A 20,212-nucleotide genomic window follows, 5' to 3' on the forward strand; every position below is an offset into this window, starting at 1 on the left:
ATTTGAAAGACATTTATATTAAAAATCGTTTTAAAATACAACACATTACGCAGGGACCATAGCCATAAGATTGTAATTCAATGGAGTTGTGCACATTCGATTTTAACTACTGTAACTTCATTTCATAGTCAACAATTTTCCTTCCAAGTTTTAACTCCCCAATGATCTTACCAACATTATTTTTGGTCCGTGGCACATTGAAAGTGCACCCCACCTGATGAACGGCCCGGATCTCACGTACAGTTCTCTGTTTAGATATCTAACATGTGTTCCATTTCTTACGTCTGAGGGCCTTCCTGGAGATTTTTTCAATCATTAAACTTGTGAATTATAGACAACCCTCGTTCTTGATATATATTCTCCAATTTCTCTCTGCTCTATTTCATGACAATGTTTTTCGAATCAATTGTCTATCTTTCAGTTGTCTATCTTTCAAGCGGCCCCCTAAATGAGAGAACCTTTACAACATTCAGGGGCTATTTATAAATATGCTAAATAGAAGGAGTTGATATGCAAAAAGGCTACTCTCTCTTATATAGACGGAAGAGAGCGAGCGAATCCGAAGCCACTGTAAGTATGGAGACGGCGCTCTTTTCCCATGGAAGAATCTCCCACTTTCGTCCTTCTCCTTCTCCCCTCCATAGAAGCCCTAGAAATGTCAAATCCATGCATTTTTCTGTCCGCGCTTCCGCCAACAGAGATTCCGGTAAAAGCAAATCGAAATTCTCATTTTTCATCATTGTTTTTTAATATCAAAATTCAATTTTTTTTCTTTTTTCTTTTATGCAGTGGTTACTCTGCTCGATTACGGTGCTGGAAATGTTCGAAGCGTGAGGAATGCAATTCGATTTCTCGGATACGACATCAAAGACGTGAGCCTTTGCTTCTAGAAATCTTCGGATTTTTAATTTTTCAAGAATTTCTTTTTTCACTCTCATGAATTGAATGAAACTCCCATGTAGATAGGCATCAACTGATGTTTCTCAAATAAATTCATCGCACAGAGCTAGAATACGCTGCGCGTTCACCACAAAGTCACTAGCTTTTGTTGACCCATTCACTGCACACATGGCATGCATGTACAGGAATCTGCCCGTGCGGATTGTGGACCTCATTGTGCATCGAGCATTGACCACTGATCACATCGACCCGTCGATCTTAGCTGTTCGATTGCTACACGTTGAATTTGGACTGTTGAAGTTGCCTTTCTAGAAACCCATTTGCAGTTCAATGGTTTGGATCGTGCAGGCAGTCTGAACTCCGTGCAAAAATGGATCCCACTGTTTGGACGGTTTAGATTGGTGTGCATGTATGCCACATGCATGGTTGATGGGTTGTCACAGTTGATTGGTGGAAAGTAGATTTTTATGTAGTGTTGAGTGCATAGAAAGGGGACAAGAGGGTGCACCAATGGGCAGTTGAGAAGCATTTCCCAAGCTTTTATTTCTTCAGTAGAAGAGAGGGAAAATGTGAGATGCTGGTTATAGACTGGCAGGCTGCTGGGTACTACCCGCAGTCGATTGTTTCTCTCTCTCTCTCTCTCTCTCTCTCTATATATATATATATATATATATATTTCTTTGTCTGCATATTCGTTTTAAGGGATTTTGAAGTTTCTGGTGCAACTAGAGCTAGATCTGAACCAACTACCTTGGATGCACCATGTTCTGTGCTGATTTTTGGTGCATTGGCCACCTCAGCATCCACACTCCACAGTGGGGCTTACAAAACAATGGGCTCACTTGTACAAACTGAAATCTAGAACAGTACCACACAACCTTTTGGCCTGACCATTGTTTGCCACATCACATTAACAAAGAGTTCGCTCTTTTTTTTTTTGAGAAGGAAATCAATTCATTAAATACACCATAAGTTACACGAGCGGAAAAGCGCAATTGCAGGGGTGACGCTCGTCCCCTTGCTATGCACTCAACACTACATACAAAAATATAGTTTCTGCCATTTATTACATGGTGATGACTGATACTAGTCGAGAAATCCTTTCCACCATTTCTTAGTGTGCCATGGCAAAGCATATTTATTAAAGTCCATGTATCTAGTACCTCAATGAAGATGTTAGAAACATTCCCCAAGCTTTTAATTGTCAAATGGGATGGCCAGTCATCGATCCAAACCCCCCATTAACTCATACCACCAGGTGCAGGCCATGGTGCAAAAATCATACCAATCAGATGGCCGACCCTAACCATATGGTTAATAGCATGGAAAATGGACAGGCAGGATTTAGTGGAGAAACAAAACAGTTTGAATCATCATCCTGAAATGTCTATTCAATGGTTCATTTCAGTGTTTCTTATGACTCTATAGAAGCACTTTGGCTAGATGATGCTAACCATTTGATCTATTGCTCCGAAAATGGACAGTCGAGAATGTTGTATTTAGTCATTTATATTGACTTATGCCACCCTTTGTAGGTGCAAAAACCGGAAGACATTGTCAATGCAAGTTGTCTTATTTTTCCTGGGGTTGGGGCTTTTGCAGCAGCAATGGATGTGCTGAATCAGAATGGGTAAGTATTCTGCAAAGTGTTTTTCGTGCATGGTTCATGCCCCGTAGGAGTAAATGCTTGTCTAATAGTTTGAATTTTTTGACACATGAAATTCATATGAGATACCGTTAAGTTGTTGATTTGTGTGACAGACTTGCATAAGAAAGGCCTTTTCAGTTACTACTAATTAACACTCGGTTTACCCTTGTTTGTAACATGATTATCTTTATACATGCTTTAATATGGGTCACAACAAGTGAGTTGACTTTCTCACTACTACTAGTGCATTGTGAGAAAATGAATAGGAGTTAACTTTATTGCCAAGGTTAAGATGAAGTGGAGTTATGCTTATCAGGGCAGAAAGGTATTGGTTTATGAAGCTCAATATATGATAGTTAACAGCTGAGTCCTTTATAATTTTTGCATTTTGTGTTTACTGATATAATAACTGATGTTTGATTGTCTCCATAGATTGTTGGAGTTTCTTACAAATGCACCTTTTGCAGGATGGCCGAAGCACTTTGTGCATACATAGAAAGAGATCGCCCCTTTTTAGGCATTTGTCTTGGGCTTCAGCTGCTTTTTGAATCTAGTGAGGAGAATGGGCCAGGTCAATGTTCAATGCCTTCTCTCTCTCTCTCTCTCTCTCTCTCTCTGGTGTTTTTTTTGTTTTGTTTTGTTTTGTTTTGTTTTGTTTTTCATTGCATTTCTGGCAGTGAGCCTGCTGCCTACCTATTTGATAACTGCGATAAGCATGGTAATATATATGATCACTTGTAAACTCTTGAGTGTACTTCATCTTTGTTTCATGAATATGGATGATCTTGCCTTATTTAAGGCATGCATCCATGCTTGCTACCGCTCCAATCTTCATGGCACCTTTCTGGAATAACACTGCATTGATGAATCTTAATGCACTTCCTTAAAGTTCCATTAGACACTTGTAAATAAGTTTAGAGCTCATTTTTATACGGGATTAGATTTTTATCTTCGTTTTATTGTTTTGGTCCCCCCAGGCTACAACCAACAATGGATATGGTTGCAGGATCCCCAGAATCATTTTCTTGTATAATACTGATTTATCCAATCAAGCCAAGTCTTTATACTTGGTAATCCATGTGACAACAATTCATGACCTTTTCTTTTCTTTTCTTTTCTCTTCTTTTAGCGGACATTGTTCCTTTGCACTAGGCACTAGGCAGCCCTACTCGAATGTCGGTGGCATTTGTGCTCCTAATAGAGGTGCATGAGCTTCAAATATTTGTGTATTACTCCAATAGTCAGGAGAGGGGACTAATATGTTGGAAAAACTTGTGTAATTTGAATGACATGGTTGGTTAGAGGCCTGTTGAAGATACCATATTCAACGTGGTTGGCTTGGATTACAAGTAGTGGCATGAATATGTAGAACATTAAAATGCTTTGATGGTTTCATACTTTGCATTATTGGGAAATTACATAAACCGTTTGTTTTCATGTTTTGAATTTGGTTGTCCAAGTCTAATGGCCTAAAGTAGGCCATTTTTTGGGTTAGCTCGCATAAATGTAGTTTTATTTTATTGCTGAAAGAGACATGCAATTACCATTTTGGCACCAGAGAATCTCTAGCAGTATTGAATGAAATGACTGTGAACTTGATGAAATCTGTTATGGGAAAAATAGGGTGGTCGGCGAAAAGAGGTCAAACCAACGACTAGCATAAACGGCTGAACTGCCCGAAAGAGAATTGCTAGCTGGGAAAGGCCGACCATAAGATAGGTCGGTCCAATCATAGGTTGGTACGACCCTGGAACAACAACCTAATAAGGACTGTTAGGCTCGGTAAAGGAAGCCGATGGCCGCTGGGATCGACGATTACAAGGACATCACGAGCCAATCAACATCGGGATGATATCGACCTACTGATAGTTCGGTACTACCTGCCTCCGAGGCGTCATCTGCCTCAACCATCCAATCTTGCCTAAGGGTCGGATGGACTTATCAGTTTCTAACTAACGTTTGACCTTATGCAAAGCAAACGAGCCGAAGATCTTAGGAGATAAGGTTAGGATTCCGGAGGTCTCGGACATCCATGATCTAAGGGAGATCTTTGGCGTATTAGGAGCCTAAACAGGAAAGATCTCCGACGATGTGATCTTCCCTCTAACAGAGAAGATCTTTCGCTCGTGTGATCTTCCCTCTAACAGAGAAGATCTTTCGCTCGTGTGATCTTCCCTCATATAAATAGGGGAGCCCTTAGATGGTGAAAGATACACAACTCATAAACCTAAAATGACCGGTGACTCTTTTCCTTTGAACCATTTCCACAAAGACCCGGATCTCTGACTTTAACATCGGAGGGTCCCCTGTGTTAGTCAAGGTCTTCTTTTCGTCTTTTGTTTCTTATGTGCAGGTGTTCAAGGGTCCATTGGAAAACTTCATCAACAGTTTGGCACTGTCTGTGGGAAACGATAGTAAAGCCATTCCCTACTTTACCAGAAGGACTGTGATGGATAGAGGGAAGAAGAAAACCCGAGTCTCCCCTGTTGCACCTGACCTTACGCCGCTAGAGCAGCCTGATAGTCATCAAGATTCCACCTCCCAACAGCATGCTGACTCCGGTCCTACGAGGCAGGCTCAGCGGTCTTGCAACTGATGAGGACGGTTGAACTCCATTGAGCAGCGGATCGAAATGCTGAACAATAATATGAACTCCATGAGACAGTTATTGGAACAATTGGGCCAGGAAGTACAAAGACCTTAGCAGATGCAGTGGGCCGCTTAGGAAGACGAGCAAATGGGCCACAACCCCCTCAGCCTTCTAATACACTTGCCGGCTCCCTGAGAAGTCGGTAGCTTGGTTCGACCAGGCTGGCCACTTCTCATGTTTCTGGGATTGCAGCCTTGCCCGCTTCCGACTTACGCCATGAGCTGGATCGAAAGAAGCGTGGCAAGGTTCCGGTCGAAGCTACAATCGAGAGCGGTGAACCATGAGAAGCCGAGCTCAAGGGCTTGCGAGGACAGATAGGAGACATGCGACAAGCCTACCGCACAAACGCCCCAACTCCAATGGAAGCGATAATGGAGGAGACCAAGCCTCCGTTCACTGCTGACATTATGCAGGCGCGTTTGCCAGACATGTTCTAAATACCTCTGCCAGACAGGTTCCGAATGCTGCAAATCACCCCCTTATCGGGGGCTACCGACCCGTTTGAACATCCAGAATCCTTCAGACTTTGGATGGAACTCCACAATGCATCCTTTGCGTTGATGTGCCGAGCATTCTCCCTGACCTTAAGCAGAGCTGCCCGACTGTGGTTCAAGCAGTTGAAGCCGAATTCCATTAGCTTATTCTCCCAATTCGGACAAATTTTCATCACGAACTTCATCGGGGGAAAGAAAAGGCTTAAACCAGCTTCACTCCCTCTCCACGTCATCCAAAAAGAAGGAGAATTGTTGAAAAAGACTACATTAAGTGCTTCAACCTTGAAGCAATGCAAGTGCAGAAACACTTTGAAGAACTTGCTCTGATTGTGATCATGGGAGGATTAAGGGACCCCAAGTTTCTCTTCTCGCTGGATAAAAACCCACCAACAACGACGGCCGACCTACTGAACAAGTCGTAAAAATATTCCAATGCCGAGGAAGCTCCACTCTACGAAAGGCCAACCAGAGCAAAGGATTGGTGGGCAAAGACGAGCTATTGAAAGTAGAACCCAGTTCGGCCAGTGGGAACAAGAAAAAGAAGGACGACCGATCGCAAGATAATCAACATCCGAGCAAACGACCTAACAACAAATTCAAGACGTATACTCCTCTTAACAAGACGCCCGAACAAGTCTTGATGGAGATTCAGGATTAGAGGTGTACATGAACCGAGCTAGCTTGGTTAGCTCGCTTGACTCGACTTGAAAGAGCTCGATTTGACTCGGTTCGAAGCTGAGTTCGAGCCGAGTCGAGCTGATTTTATGAGCTCGAAAATGAGTTCGAGCTGGCCCCAGCTCGACTCAACTCGGATCGAACCCAGCTCGAATCGAACTCGGATCGAACCAGTTCGGTGACTTGGTTATTTTGATATTGATGTTGATCAAGTGTTTGATGAAATGCATCAAAGAAGTGTGGCTGGTGGCAAGGAAGGTATGTATATGAAACCAACACCCTTTTTTTTCTTGATTTTTATGTTGCTTAGGTGTTTGATAAAATACCTGTAAAACCATTGTTGCCGTCTCAAATATAGTGAGATTTTGAAGGTGCAGTCCAGGTGTTTGTGAAAATGTTGCAATGGCAAACTCGGCTCGATCTTGGCTTGAACTTGGCTCGAACTGGCTCGAGCTGCTGACCGAACCAAGCTGAGCTGGCCAGTCAGGCTTGAGGACCAAGGCGAGCCGAGTTCAAGCTGAGGTCAGCTAGTGGCCGAGCCGAGTCGAGCTGAGGCCAGCTCGACTCGATGTACACCCCTATTCAGGATAAGCGTATCCTCAAGTGGCCGAACAAATTAAAATCCGATCCTAATAAAAGGAGTAAAAATAAGTATTGCATCTTCCATCGGGATCACGACCATTCGACCAGTGACTATTTCGACCTCAAGCAAGAGATCGAAGCACTCATTCGTAGTGGGCACCTTAGGGAATACGTCAGTCACTAAGGAGATCGGGTTGCCTTAAAAGATGAGCAACCCATCAACAATGAGCCAACTGGTGTGATCCGTACCATCTTCGGAGGTCATGGAGGTGGAGGAGATTCGAACCGAGCTTGGACAGCCCACGCAAGGAGCATTGGACAATTTGACTCGGAATGAGAAATCCTTACTGTTAGCAGACCTTCGAAAGAACAAAAAGTAGAGACCTGCAACCTAAACTTCACCGAAGAGGATGCCTGAGGAATCCACCACCCGCACGACGATGCTCTTGTGGTTACAATGACTATAGCCAACCGCAAGGTATTCCGAATTCTCATGGTTACCAGATCATCAACTGGCATCCTTTTCGCGCAGGCATTTGGCAAGATGGGAGTTGGTCTAGACTTCGACCAGTCAAAACTCTTTTGCTCGGTTTCTCAGGTGTCAAAGTCATACCTGAAGGGTCAATACAGCTCTTGCTTATCGCCGGAGACGGAAAAAACCAGATAATCACGATGATCGACTTTTTGGTGGTGGACTGTCCGTCTGTCTACAATGCGATCCTTAGTCGACCATCCCTCAATGCCCTACGAGTTGTGGTCTTGACCTACCACTTAGCAATGAAGTTCCCGACTAAGCAAGGCATCGGATTGGTCAAGGGAGATCAACTTGAAGCTCGGCAGTGCTACACGATGGCGCTAAGGGCTTCGCATCAGACAATGACCATCGTATCTCTAGACCCCCGAGAAGATACTGGAGAAAGAGGTTGTCCTATGGAGGACCTCATTCCCGTCCCACTCAACTATTCCGATCCGTCTAGAATGGTTTAGATTGGGTCGTCCCTAACGTCCTCGCTGCGGGACAGGATTATCAACCTCCTTCAACGTTACGCAGACGTCTTCGCAAGGTCCCACGAAGATATGCCCGACATCGACCCAAAAATCATCGTACATCGTCTGAATGTCGACCCCGATCACCGACCAATTTGACAGAAACGAAGGCCGCTCAGCCCCGAGCGATATGCAGTGATCGGCGAGGAAGTCGACAAGCTCCTTAAAGCTAGGTTCATCAAAGAAGTTTACTATCCGGACTAGATAGCCAACATTGTGTTAGTTAAAAAGTCCAATGGGAAATTGTGGGTCTGTGTTGACTACACTGACCTGAACAAAGCTTGTCCCAAAGATAGTTTCCTCTTCCTCGAATTAATCAGCTTGTCGATGGTACTGCTGGCCACGAGCTACTAAGTTTTACAGACACCTATTCCGGCTATAATCAAATTGCAATGCATCCACATGATAAGTAAAAAACGACCTTTGTCACGGATAAAGGCCTTTACTGTTATCGAGTTATGCCATTTGGTTTGAAAAATGCCGGAGCCACTTATCAACGGCTCATCAACAAGATGTTCGCCCGATCTGCGTCGTCGATATGCTCGTCAAGAGCATCAAAGCCACAGATCATACATCTGATCTCGAGGAAATGTTCCTCATTTTTCGCAAATATCAGATGAAGTTGAACCCAAACAAATGCGCCTTCGAGGTTAGCTCTGGAAAATTTCTCGGCTTCTTGGTCAGTTAACGAGGAATCGAAGGAAACCCCGAAAAGATCAAAGCTCTACTTGACATGGATTAGCCATGAACGACTAAAGATATCCAACAACTTACAGGAAGGATCGCTACTCTCAATCGCTTCGTATCCCGAGCTACGGACAAATGCCTCCCCTTCTTCAAATAGTTGAAAGGGAAGCAGCTTGTAGACTGGATAGAGGAATGCGAAAAGGCCTTTCAAGAGCTCAAGCGGTACCTGGGATCGCCACCATTGCTCACCAAACCCGAACAAGGAGAATTGCTGCTGTTGTATCTGGCTGTCTCAGATGCAGCAATCAGATCGGCCTTGATCAGGGAGCATAAAGGAAAGTAACTTCCAGTATACTATGTGAGCAAGGTCCTGGTCTCAGCCGAAATAAGATACCCAGACCTAGAAAAATTGGCGTTAGCACTGGTCATCTCCTCTCGACCATTGCGATCGTACTTCCAAGCCCGCACCATCATTGTTCTGACAGATCAACCTCTTCGCCAAGTACGACAAAAGCCCAAAGCTTCGGGAAGGTTGACCAAGTGGGTGATCGAACTAAGTGAATTCAACATCAAGTATCAACCCCGAATAACTATTAAAGGTCAGGCAGTGGCTGACTTTATCATCGAGCTTACTCCAGCGCTCAAACAAGAAGCCGACCTGAACGTTCAGGCCGAACTACTCAGGTTAGAACTTGTTCTAAGCATTCCGCCCGACCAAATGTCCGATTCCCAGGTTGATCCTGACCTACCCAGATGGACGTTATATGTTGATGGTTCATCCAACTCTAAAGCCAGTGGGGCCAGGATAGTCCTAGAGACTCCAGATCGCATATGCATGCAATATGTCTTAGGATTTGGATTCCAAGCCTCCAACAATGTAGCGGAATATGAAGCATTGCTCGTTGGACTTAGGTTAGCAGCCACCATGGGAGCCCTACACCTTGAAGTTTTTAGCGATTCTTAATTGGTCGTCAATCAAATAGCTGAGGAATATCAAGCCGAGAAGGAACGCATGAAAGCATATCTACGGAAAGCAAAAAAAATAATCGGCAAATTCCAGAATTGCAACGTCACCTTGATCCCTCGAGCAAACGACTACAAAGCTGATATGCTAGCAAAGTTAGCCACAATGGATGAAGATGATATCCCGAGATCAGTTCCGATCGAATTCCTTACCAAATCGAGCATTAGCGAATCCGACCTTGCCACAGTTCTCCCGGTAAACTCGGAGTCAACTTGGATGGATCCGATCATTGATTTCCTCAAGCAAGATAAGCTACCAGAAGATCGAGCGGAAGCACGTAAGCTGCGAACCAGGGTGGCACGCTATGCCATGGTCAATGTCATCTTGTACAAGAGAGGATTCTATCTCCCTTATCTTAGATGCTTCTGATCAGATGAAGCAAAGTATGTTCTAAGGGAAACCCATGAGGGTATTTGCGGAAACCACTCCGAAAACCGGGCCTTAGCACATAAGGTCATTTGACAGGGGTACCATTGGCCGACCATTCAGGCCGATGCTCGGCAATACATCCAGAAGTGTGATAAATGCCACCGCTTCTCAAATATACCTCGACAGCCTCCTGAAGAACTGACCCCCATGGCCGGACCATGGCCATTTGCCCAATGGGGGATCGACATCATCGGTCCCCTCCTGACTGGCAAAGGCCAGACTAAATTTGCTGTGGTTGCAGTTGACTACTTTACGAAGTGGGCCAAAGTCGAGCCTCTGGCAAAAATAACCGAGCAAAAGATAACAAACTTTATGTGGAAGAATATTATATGCAGGTTTGGTATTTCCCGCACGATCGTCTCAAACAACGGGAAGCAGTTTGAGAACAAGCAGTTCCGAGGAATGTGCGAAAATATCGAGTTCCAGAATGTATACTCTTCGCCACGACATCCGCAGGCTAATGGGCAGGTTGAAGTAGTCAACAAGATCATCAAATACCATCTCCGGACCAAGCTCGAGAAGGCTAAGGGAGCATGGGCAGAAGAACTCCCCAATGTTCTTTGTGCATACCGAACTACAACCCGGACAACCATTGGGGGAACTCCTTTTCCTTAGCCTACGGGGCCGAAGCCGTTACCCTAGTAGAAATTGGACTACCAATAGCTTGGACTAAGTCATTCGACGAGCAGCATAACTCCGAGCTGATGGCTCTGGATCTCGACCTTCTCGAAGAAAGAAGGGAACAAGCTCGGATCCGAACTGCCATCTGACAACAGCAAGTGGCAATTTTCTATAATGGCAGAGTAAAGGCTGGGAGGTTCCGAGCCGAGGACTTAATCCTTCGAAGAACTTTCCAAAACACTACGGAGCTTGGCTCGGGAACCTTGGGCCCCAACTGGGAAGGACCTTACATGGTAACAAGTACAAGCCGACCTGGATCGTACCATCTTGAAGATCTCGAAGGTCAGCTCTTACCTCACCCCTGGAACGCCGAGCATCTCAAGATCTATCATCCTTGAAGAACTGATTCATAGTTTATTATGTATTAATCACGTTCAAGTTAGCGTAATGAAAATCTTGCAGTTTGTTTCTTACTTCCATACTGTTAAGGAAAAGTTACAACTACTAAAACTAAGGTGACCTGAAAGATGGCAACTGCTCCCTCTGGAGGATGAGTTGGTAGCTCGTCTGGCGAGGGGACTCGGAGCTCAATCGACTCGGGTATATGGTACCCCTTTCTAATCCGAGATAGGTCTGCCTCATGGAGGGACGACCTCACGGGACCCTTCTCCTCCTCATTCTCCCTTGCAGATTCGCCTATGTCCCCATCAACAGGCGGGTTACGCTCAACCTTAATTGGTTGCTCTGCCAGGGATGTTTCCAGTGCTCATCACCAATGGCGACGGTGGGTTTGACATCTGGTGAAGGCTAATTGACCCATTGTCACTGCCGGAAACCCCCTCCCTTGAGCTTGGTAAATCCGACATGGCATTTAGCCCAACAATTGTTGGGAAATGGTGCTAAGAAAGAAAAAACGAAGAAAGGGAGGAGGTGAGTCAAACAACAGAGCTCATCGGCGAAAAAATGTTGCCCGACCACTGGCAATGTCACAAAGTTTAGTCGTCGGGAACCTCCTTCGCAAGCTAAGGAAGACGACTAAAAGGGGGAGGAGATGCAAATGGGTCTTTGAAAGCATTAGGGTTCTCCTTATATAGGGGAGCCATGTGGTGGCAATCAAATGCCCTCATTAATGCGAACCCTGTACGACACCCCTTTAACTACCCCACCTCGACATGTGGCGCGACCTGGTTCATCGCTCAATCCTGTTACCAAGAAATGGCCACGCATCACTCTCTCGTTGGGCGGGTACTGAAAAGACAGCCTGACAGTCCTCATGGCCTCGAGCCACGACATGCCGCCTTAACTACACCATACATGATTACTGGTGCACCTCGACTCTTGTGCCTGTCGCTATACTTAGCATTCATGGCGAAATAGTTCAAACTTATAGCTTTCGACCTACTTTTCGAGTCTGTATAACCGACTCGAAAGTAGGGGGGGCTTATTGTTATGGGAAAAATAGGGTGGTCCATGAAAAGAGGTCAAACCAACAACCAATATAAACACTATAAACCAATGGGCCGAACTACCCGAAAGAGAACTACTAGCTGGGAAAGGCCGATCATAAAATAGGTCGGCCCAATCATAGGTTGGCACGACCATAGGTCGGCCCAATCATAGGTTGGCACGACCATAGGTCGGCATGACCTTCGACGAACTTCCCGGAACAACAACCTAATAAGAACTGTTAATATCAGCAAAGGAAGCCAATGGCCGCTGGGATCAACGATCACAAGGACATCACAAGCCAATTAACATCGGGATAATACCGACCTACTGATAGCTCGGTACTACCTGCCTCTGAGGCGTCATCTGCCTCAACCATCCGATCTTGCCTAAGGGTCGGATGGACTTATCGGTTACTGACTAAAGTTTGACCTTATCCAAAGCAAGCGGCCCGAAGATCTCTCCCGAAGATGTCGGGAGTCAAGGTCAGGATCCCAGAGATCTCGGACATCCATGATCTAAGGGAGATTTCCGGCGTATCAGGAGCTCTAAACGGAAAGATCTCTGATGGTGTGATCTTCCCTCTAACAGAGAAGATCTTCCGCTCGTGTGATCTTCTCTCTCGTATAAATAGGGGAGCCCCTAGACGGTGAGAGGTACGCAACTCATAAACCTAAAAAGACTGGTGACTCTTTTCCTTTGAACCATTTCCACAAAGACCCGGATCCCTGACTTTGGCATCGGAGGGTCCCCTGTGTTAGTCAGGGTCTTCCTTTCGTTTTTTGTTTCTTATGTGCAGGTGTTCAAGGGTCCAAGGAGGGTCCATCGGAAAACTGCAACAACAAAATCCAAATGCCAAGTTATGGCACTTGGAAATGCATGTGTTTTTCCCCCAAAATTAAGGTCTTCAGGGCTCTCTGAGGTTCTCTTTTCGTGGTTTGGTCATGATAGGTCTGCATTAAATGAGGAGGATAAGGGCATGAGTTCTCAACAGTCAAATCTGATTAGTTGTGTAAGAGGGTTCACAATGCTGAACGGGTTGTCCTACCTAAGTGTGCGACTGTGGCAATGTTGAAGTCATGAAAGTTTCAAAATAGGGCCATGACAAGCCCATTGTCAGCAAACTTAGTAGATGACATCAAATTGAGGTTATAATAGGCACTAACATACTGAGAATATTTTATGCGATGCTAGATGTAGGATGAGGCAAGTTTTCCTTAGGGCCTGTTTGATTTTGAGGGAATAGGGAAATACCCTTGAAAAAGGTAATTATTACCTTTTCCCCTGTTTGAAATTTCAAATGCATTTTCGCCTCAAAAATTGGTCCGAAAAAGTTGACTTGCATTTGTGGACCCCACTGTGATGTGCATGACATATCCACACCGTCCATCTGTTTTATCAGAAGATTTTAGGGCCTAAGTCCAAAATTGAGACAAATGCAATGCTCAAGTGGCCCATATCACAGGAAACAATGGCCTTAAACGTCCGCCATTAAAAGTTATTTTGTTTATTGGGCCCACATTAATGTTTATTTGTCATCTAACCTGTTCATGAGGTCATAAAAACATTGATAAGGGGTAAACACAAATATTAGCTTCAGCCAAAATTTCTAAGGGCCACAAAATTTTTTATACGGAAAACATTAAATTTCCACTGTTTCCTGTGGTGTGGTCCACTGGAGCTTTGGATCTGCCTCATTTTCGGGTTCATGGCCTAAATGAGGCTGACGTATAGGATGAACGGTGTTGATACATCACGTACATCACAGTGGGCCCTATATTCATTTGGCAGCCATCCTCGATTTTAACGCCAAAAAGCTACGCCGTCAATGGGTAATTCCCTGGTTAGTAATTATTACTTATCTACCAGGTAATTCCCATTTACTTCAAAAATCAAACAGGCCCTTAGGCAATCTGAAAGCACTCTCAGAGCATGCAACTGCAATAACCTCAGGTCCCATTTCCACTTAAAAATGAGTTAATCTCATTAGTTAAAAGTAACTATGTATTAGAGATTTTGGTAAGGATTGGAAACAATCTTGATAACCCATAATTAATATAAATGATGATCTCTAAGGGTGTGTTTGGTTACATGAAATATCATGAAACTTCATGATATTTCATGATTAGTCAGTATTATTTGGTGTAAACAAACACACCCTAAGACATTTCTGTTAACAAAAACGAGATGAAATCATTTTTAAGTGGCAACCAAACAAGCTTTAGTATCCTCAAGTAATCATTTTAAGAGTTCATCAACATATCAAATAGACTTACAAGAGATCAATGCTAGGGTATATCCGTCATGCATGTTTTCAGACTAGAAATTCTGTTTTTATCTTTGGCACAGGCCTCTTAAGTTGGATGACAGTCGCACATGGGTTATCAGATCTCCCCTCTTAACATCTTTGGTTAAAGTGGGTTCCATTTTATTTTCCTATATTTAAAAATAAAATAAAATCTAGGGATGCCTATTGACTCTGTGCTGTTATGGGAACTAAGATTAGTGGGTTATTAGAACTCTTGAGCGTCATGGTCATCTAATTTATAGTATCTTATAATGTGAAGGCATTCCCTTTATGATGTAGATGATTTTTTTTTTGAAAGGATATGCTAAATTTTATTAGCACAAATAGAGAAGAAGGTATGAGAAAAGGGCGAAGCAGGCATAGGAGAACGTTGAGAGATTTTAAAATCCCCCCTTTATAGCCCACAAAATGATTGAGCCTCACTATCCCAGACCTAATGATAATCCTTCCATTTGTCCTTTGAATACTGCTTGTGGTGTCGGATTGATTGTTAAATGTCCCAATGTTGCATTCTTTTCCATATCAACCACACCAAACCTAACAAGGAAAGGCACTGAAGATCTCTTCCTTTTGCCAGGACTCCTGTTCCAAGCTTGGGAATAAATCAGCAATATAGCCTGGCAAATACCCAACTTTAGGTTTATGAATCAGCACAAGTTGGATACCACTTACCAAACAAATGGTACCAATCCTACGAATCACTGACTGGTCCAACAAATCCCGGCTGTCCATTGGATGCTTCTCTCTTAGATGAGCAAAGAACCCAAAATCACGGCATCCATCAGTTGATTTTTGGACAGTTAAAAAAAGTTTAGAGCAATGGTCCATAAAAAAGTTTACAGACAGAAGGCTTAGAAACTCTTGGTAAGTGCAAGTTTGAGCACTGCCCTAGATGGCCAGATTGGTTGACATGCTTGCCAATCTTATGAGTTATTGGGGCCGTACCATTTAGCTATGGTAACTGCCCTCCACTGGATTCACTCTTGAACTCGTAAGCTCACTGCTAGGAGACTGGATTGCCCAATCTCCATCTCCATTGGGAAAAGCAGCATGAAAAGGACTTAGTGCAGGGACATGGTACTCGAGCGAGCTAATTACCTGATTTGATTCCCTTGGCTGCCAATGATCTGGGCCTAAATAACGGACTGAAAGCTATGACCTGTAGCTGGTTTCGGTATGCACAGGGAAAAGATTACCAGTGAGCCTCGACCGAGAAGAGGATCATTTATACACATGTTAAAATTGAAGTTACACTGCATTTAACCATCAGGGTGGGAAGTTCTTGGAACTTTCTAATGGTTTGTTTGCAGAATGTACTTTGCATGCTGATTCAAGTCTGCACTGCCATCCTCATATTGTTTCATTGTAATTGTTCTTTGTCAGTAAACATTGCAAGCGTTTTTGTGTTTTGTTGTTTCTCAGATTGACTGAACTTCTATTGACAGTTTTATATGGTTTTCAGTAAAAGGTCTCGGTCTGATACCTGGCGTGGTTGGACGTTTTGACTCATCTAATGGTTTCAGAGTGCCTCATATTGGCTGGAATGCTGTCCATATCACTAAAGATGCAGGAATTTTGGATGACATCAAAGGAAACCATGTCTACTTTGTTCACTCATACCGTGCTATTCCTGTATGCTGCTTCTTGCCAAAATATCATTGCTTACTACGAATACTTATTTTAACTCTGGGTCAGATTTCTGCACATCCCTTTTACAAGTAATATGTTTCCTTCTGTTTTGCCAGTCAGAAGCTAACAAAGAGTGGATCTCATCAACATGCAATTATGGTGAAGATTTTATTGCTTCTATCAGAAGGGGAAATGTACATGCAGTCCAGTTTCACCCAGAGAAGAGTGGAGGTGAGACAGATGTCTATTAAGCATTCTCCTTGATGGTGTTGTATGGATCATTCAAATGTACTGAATGCCTTTGGCAGCAGACAACTGGACCAACCTGTTGAGGGCAACAGCTTAGGCCAAAGACCTCTATTGTTAATAAATAGTTGTTTCCAGATACATAGTCCGTTCCAGATATTTATAGTATTTTTTATTTTTTTGAAAGATAACGAGTTTTATTGAATGAAAGAAAAGAAGTTACAGAACAGCAAAAAAGAAAACATACAGCAAAAGCTGAGGCGCCGAGTAGGCGGGCCGGCTACATCCCGAGAAAGAGAAGGTTAAAATCTTTGAGAAAGGGGACACAGGAGGCCCCATTCAACGACCAAGGAAGAAGCCTTTCTAGAAATTCCTTCCACTGGATTGCTTTCATTGTTGAAGCATCTTGCATTCCTTTCCACCCAAATGGACCACCAGATCGCCAGGAGAGACATTCTCCAAAGGACCTTCCTTACCTTTCCAAAGCACACGCTCTGCCACTCCAACAGCAGGTCAGAAACTTCCATCATGAAAACCCAAGAAACTTGAAAGCGTCCCAAGAAAGCTGCCCAAATCTTTCCCACAAGGGGGCAGTGGATGACGAGGTGGTCGATGGTTTCATCGTTTCTCATACATAAAAGGCACACATTCGGAAGAACCATAGCCCTTTTTTGTAGATTATCAATGGTTAGAACCTTTTTCCTACCCACCAGCCAGCCGAAGGTAGCTAATCTATCTTCGGCGGGACATTGTAGCTCCAAACGAATTTGGTGTGCCCCACCTCTTCTTAGCAATTGGCCACATGGATGATGGAGTAGAGAGAACGAACTGTGAAGGATCCAGATTTATCAACCCTCCAATGCATCTATCCGGAGAAGGAGACGGTAGCCAAAGGTGAATATGGTCGAGAAGCGCTGCGTATTCCGCCACTTCATCGTCACGAAGATTCCTACAAGGGGGATCCAAATAGCCATGTTCCCCAAATAGGAGAAGCATCCGACCACTAGAATAGACGGGTTTGGGGCAAGACAATGTATCCTAGGGAAATCAAGTTTGAGGGGAGAAGAACCGACCCCAATATCGTCCCAAAATCGGATTCTCTAGCCATTGCCCAAGGAAAATTCGAGCCCTTTCATAAAAGATTGTTTCATGGAGTGGATCCCTTTCCATAAAGTTGACGATCTATAAAGAGTAGACTCCCTAGTCCACTGATCTCCAATCGAGCACCCATACCTATTCTTGATAACTTTCTTCCAAAGCACCTCGTTTTCATTGCCAAATCTCCAAAGCTATTTTCCAAGCAAAGCCTCATTCATGTGTTTGAGGTCTTTGATGCCAGCGCCTCCATCTTCATAGTATTTGCAAACTTCTTTCCACCCCATCAAGTGAAACTTCTTGTCTTCCACACCTTACCATAAGAAGTCACGACTAGTTTTCTCATCTTGACCGGACATTCGAAGATGGACACAAAGTAAAGAGGGAGAAATGACAAAGCCATCTTTATAAGAGCGATGTGACCTTCAAGGGAGACATAGCGGCATTGCCACCTAGCCAGATAGTTTTGGAATCTCTCCACCACCTTGTCTCAAAGGTGCTTTGCCGGTTTTTCCACGCAAAGGGGTAGCCCCACGAAGGTAGGTGGGAGAGCACCAGTTGTACATTCCAAGGATTTAGTGAAAAGTTCTATTTCCCTCGCGTCCATCCGCATGCTAAATAATTTACTTTTTGCAATGTTAACCTTTAAGCCAGAGACAACTTCAAAGCAATGGATAATAATTTTCAAATTATTCATCATATCCGTAGAAGCCTCATAGAAGAGGAGAGTGTCGTTCGTGAATTGAAGATGGGAGATGGGGGATGACAAGCCTTCCAACATGAAACCACGAAAGAGGTCCTTATCTTGACTCATGCTTGGTGAGCATGCCCTCCAAAGCTTCAGCCACTATGATAAAGAGGAGGTGATAATGGATCACCTTGCTAGAGGCCTCTAGAAGATTTGAAGAATCCTTTGGGGGATCATTTGAGGAGCATTGAGAAATGGGCCGAGTCGACACAGAGACCGGATCCATTGGGGGATCCTTTGCACCTTTAGAGCTTTACCTTCAAATTGACGGCCATGGAGAGCATTAACTGCGATGTCAATGTCTTCTTCATTGTCAAGGCAGGCAAAGGCAAATCCCCTAGCGAAACCCGAGACTTTGGATCTTGGAATGACAACCTCCTTGACATTTGACACTCACTCAAAAATCCTTTTGAAAGTTAATTCGTTCCACCCCAAGGGAAAGTGCTTGACGAACAATGTCGATAGTTTCAAGAGGGGGTGGAGAATACTTTGGGGGTTTCTCCGAGGGATTCCTTTTTATGGGAACATGGATCCATTCACCCATGTCGTCGAGATCCTTTCCTGCTAAGATCCGATGCCCCTTGCAAGGAGGGAACAATTGCAAACGGTATTTTTTTTTTCCTTTGACATCCTTGTCGGCAGAGATGGTTGTCCATGAAGAGTTTCCAAAGAAACTCCTATCCTATCCTTCATCAACAAACCTTCCTTAAGTCTCTATAGGGATGGAGGTTTTTTGTTGGACGATTTTGCCTCGAGATGGATGGAGGTCTCGGGCTCTCGAATGACCTCGAGAGCGGCCCCGAAAACGAGGCATAGGCAGTCTCTCCTTTTTTTTTTTTTCTTTTCTTTTCTTTTTCGAAAGATGAGTCAATTTATTAGGCAAAGCAAAAACAGGAAACAAAACAAAACAAATCCGAAAGGAAAAGAAAGATGAAAAAACTAAGATACAACAAGGCCAACCCGAAGGCTGGGAAGACCCTTCAAAGGTGCCCAATCCCTAAAAACCAACAAAACCTTGTTGAACACTCTCGCTAAAGAGACATTCAAATTTTAGAAACAACGATTGTTTCTTTCAACCCAAATCACCTAGATATCAGTTAAGAGAATGATCCTCCACTCTCTCTCTCTCTCTCTCTCTCTCTCTCTTTAAAAATTTATTTATTTAATTTTTTTCTACCAAGGGCCCCCTCAATTCCTGCATATGCCATGAGTAGAAGAGGCCATCAATGGAGGAGGGCATCACCTGGGAGACATCCGTAAGGGTTAGGACTCGCGATTGGATTTCTGAAGCAAAAGAACAATGGAGGAAGAGATTGTCAATTGATTCAACTTCTTGGAGGCACATCAAGCACACAATGGTTAGGATAACATGCCGCTTTTCCGCAAATTATTGAAGGTAAGGACCCGATTCTTCCCAACCAACCACACGAAAGCTGCAACTTTAGGAGGAGCCCTCTAGAACCAGATGACTCTTGAGTGGCAACAACTAACAAAAGAGGCAGGAGACGCAAGATACCTGTAGAAGGACCTCACCGAAAAAGAACCCGAGCTAGCCAGGCTCCATACTAGAGTCTTTTAAACTCATAGAGATGGAATATATCCCTGGAAATGAAACAACTATATCTAGAATTTTGGAATTAGTAAGATTCCTCTTAAATGGAGGAAGCCAAACACCTCCTTCGACCTGGCCAAACAAGCAATTGGCCACAAAAATATCCAGGACAAGATAGAGAGCAGCTAAGGCTGGAAAGGCAGAAATGAGGGAGTCACCACACTACGTATCTGACCAAAATTTGTTTCTCTCCCCATCACCCACAACAAAGCCCATGCCATCTAAAACTTTTGGGGCAACCCTAACAGTCACTTTTCAAAGGAAGGAGGAACAGTGGAGGGAAGAAGGCTTAGTCCACCAACCAAGAGGGGCCAAACCTTATTTAGCAGCAATAACCGATCTCCAAAGGCTACAATCCTCCCGACCAAACC

The 20,212-nt window shown here is 43.9% G+C and overlaps 1 protein-coding gene across 1 annotated transcript in view; it reads left to right on the forward strand.

Moving 5' to 3' along the window:
- Positions 1–469: 469 nt before the first annotated feature.
- The window catches only part of LOC131240471 (imidazole glycerol phosphate synthase hisHF, chloroplastic), a 34,785-nt gene continuing 15,042 nt past the window's right edge, over positions 470–20,212 (forward strand). The window contains exons 1-6 of the mRNA XM_058238721.1: positions 470–706; positions 790–872; positions 2,436–2,530; positions 3,016–3,119; positions 15,974–16,143; positions 16,257–16,371. Of these exons, the coding sequence (XP_058094704.1) occupies positions 511–706; positions 790–872; positions 2,436–2,530; positions 3,016–3,119; positions 15,974–16,143; positions 16,257–16,371 (763 nt within the window). The 5' untranslated portion in view covers positions 470–510. The remainder of the gene's footprint in view (positions 707–789; positions 873–2,435; positions 2,531–3,015; positions 3,120–15,973; positions 16,144–16,256; positions 16,372–20,212) is intronic.

The sequence above is a fragment of the Magnolia sinica genome, chromosome 3 (assembly GCF_029962835.1).
Source record: "Magnolia sinica isolate HGM2019 chromosome 3, MsV1, whole genome shotgun sequence".
NCBI classification, from domain to species: Eukaryota; Viridiplantae; Streptophyta; class Magnoliopsida; order Magnoliales; family Magnoliaceae; genus Magnolia; species Magnolia sinica.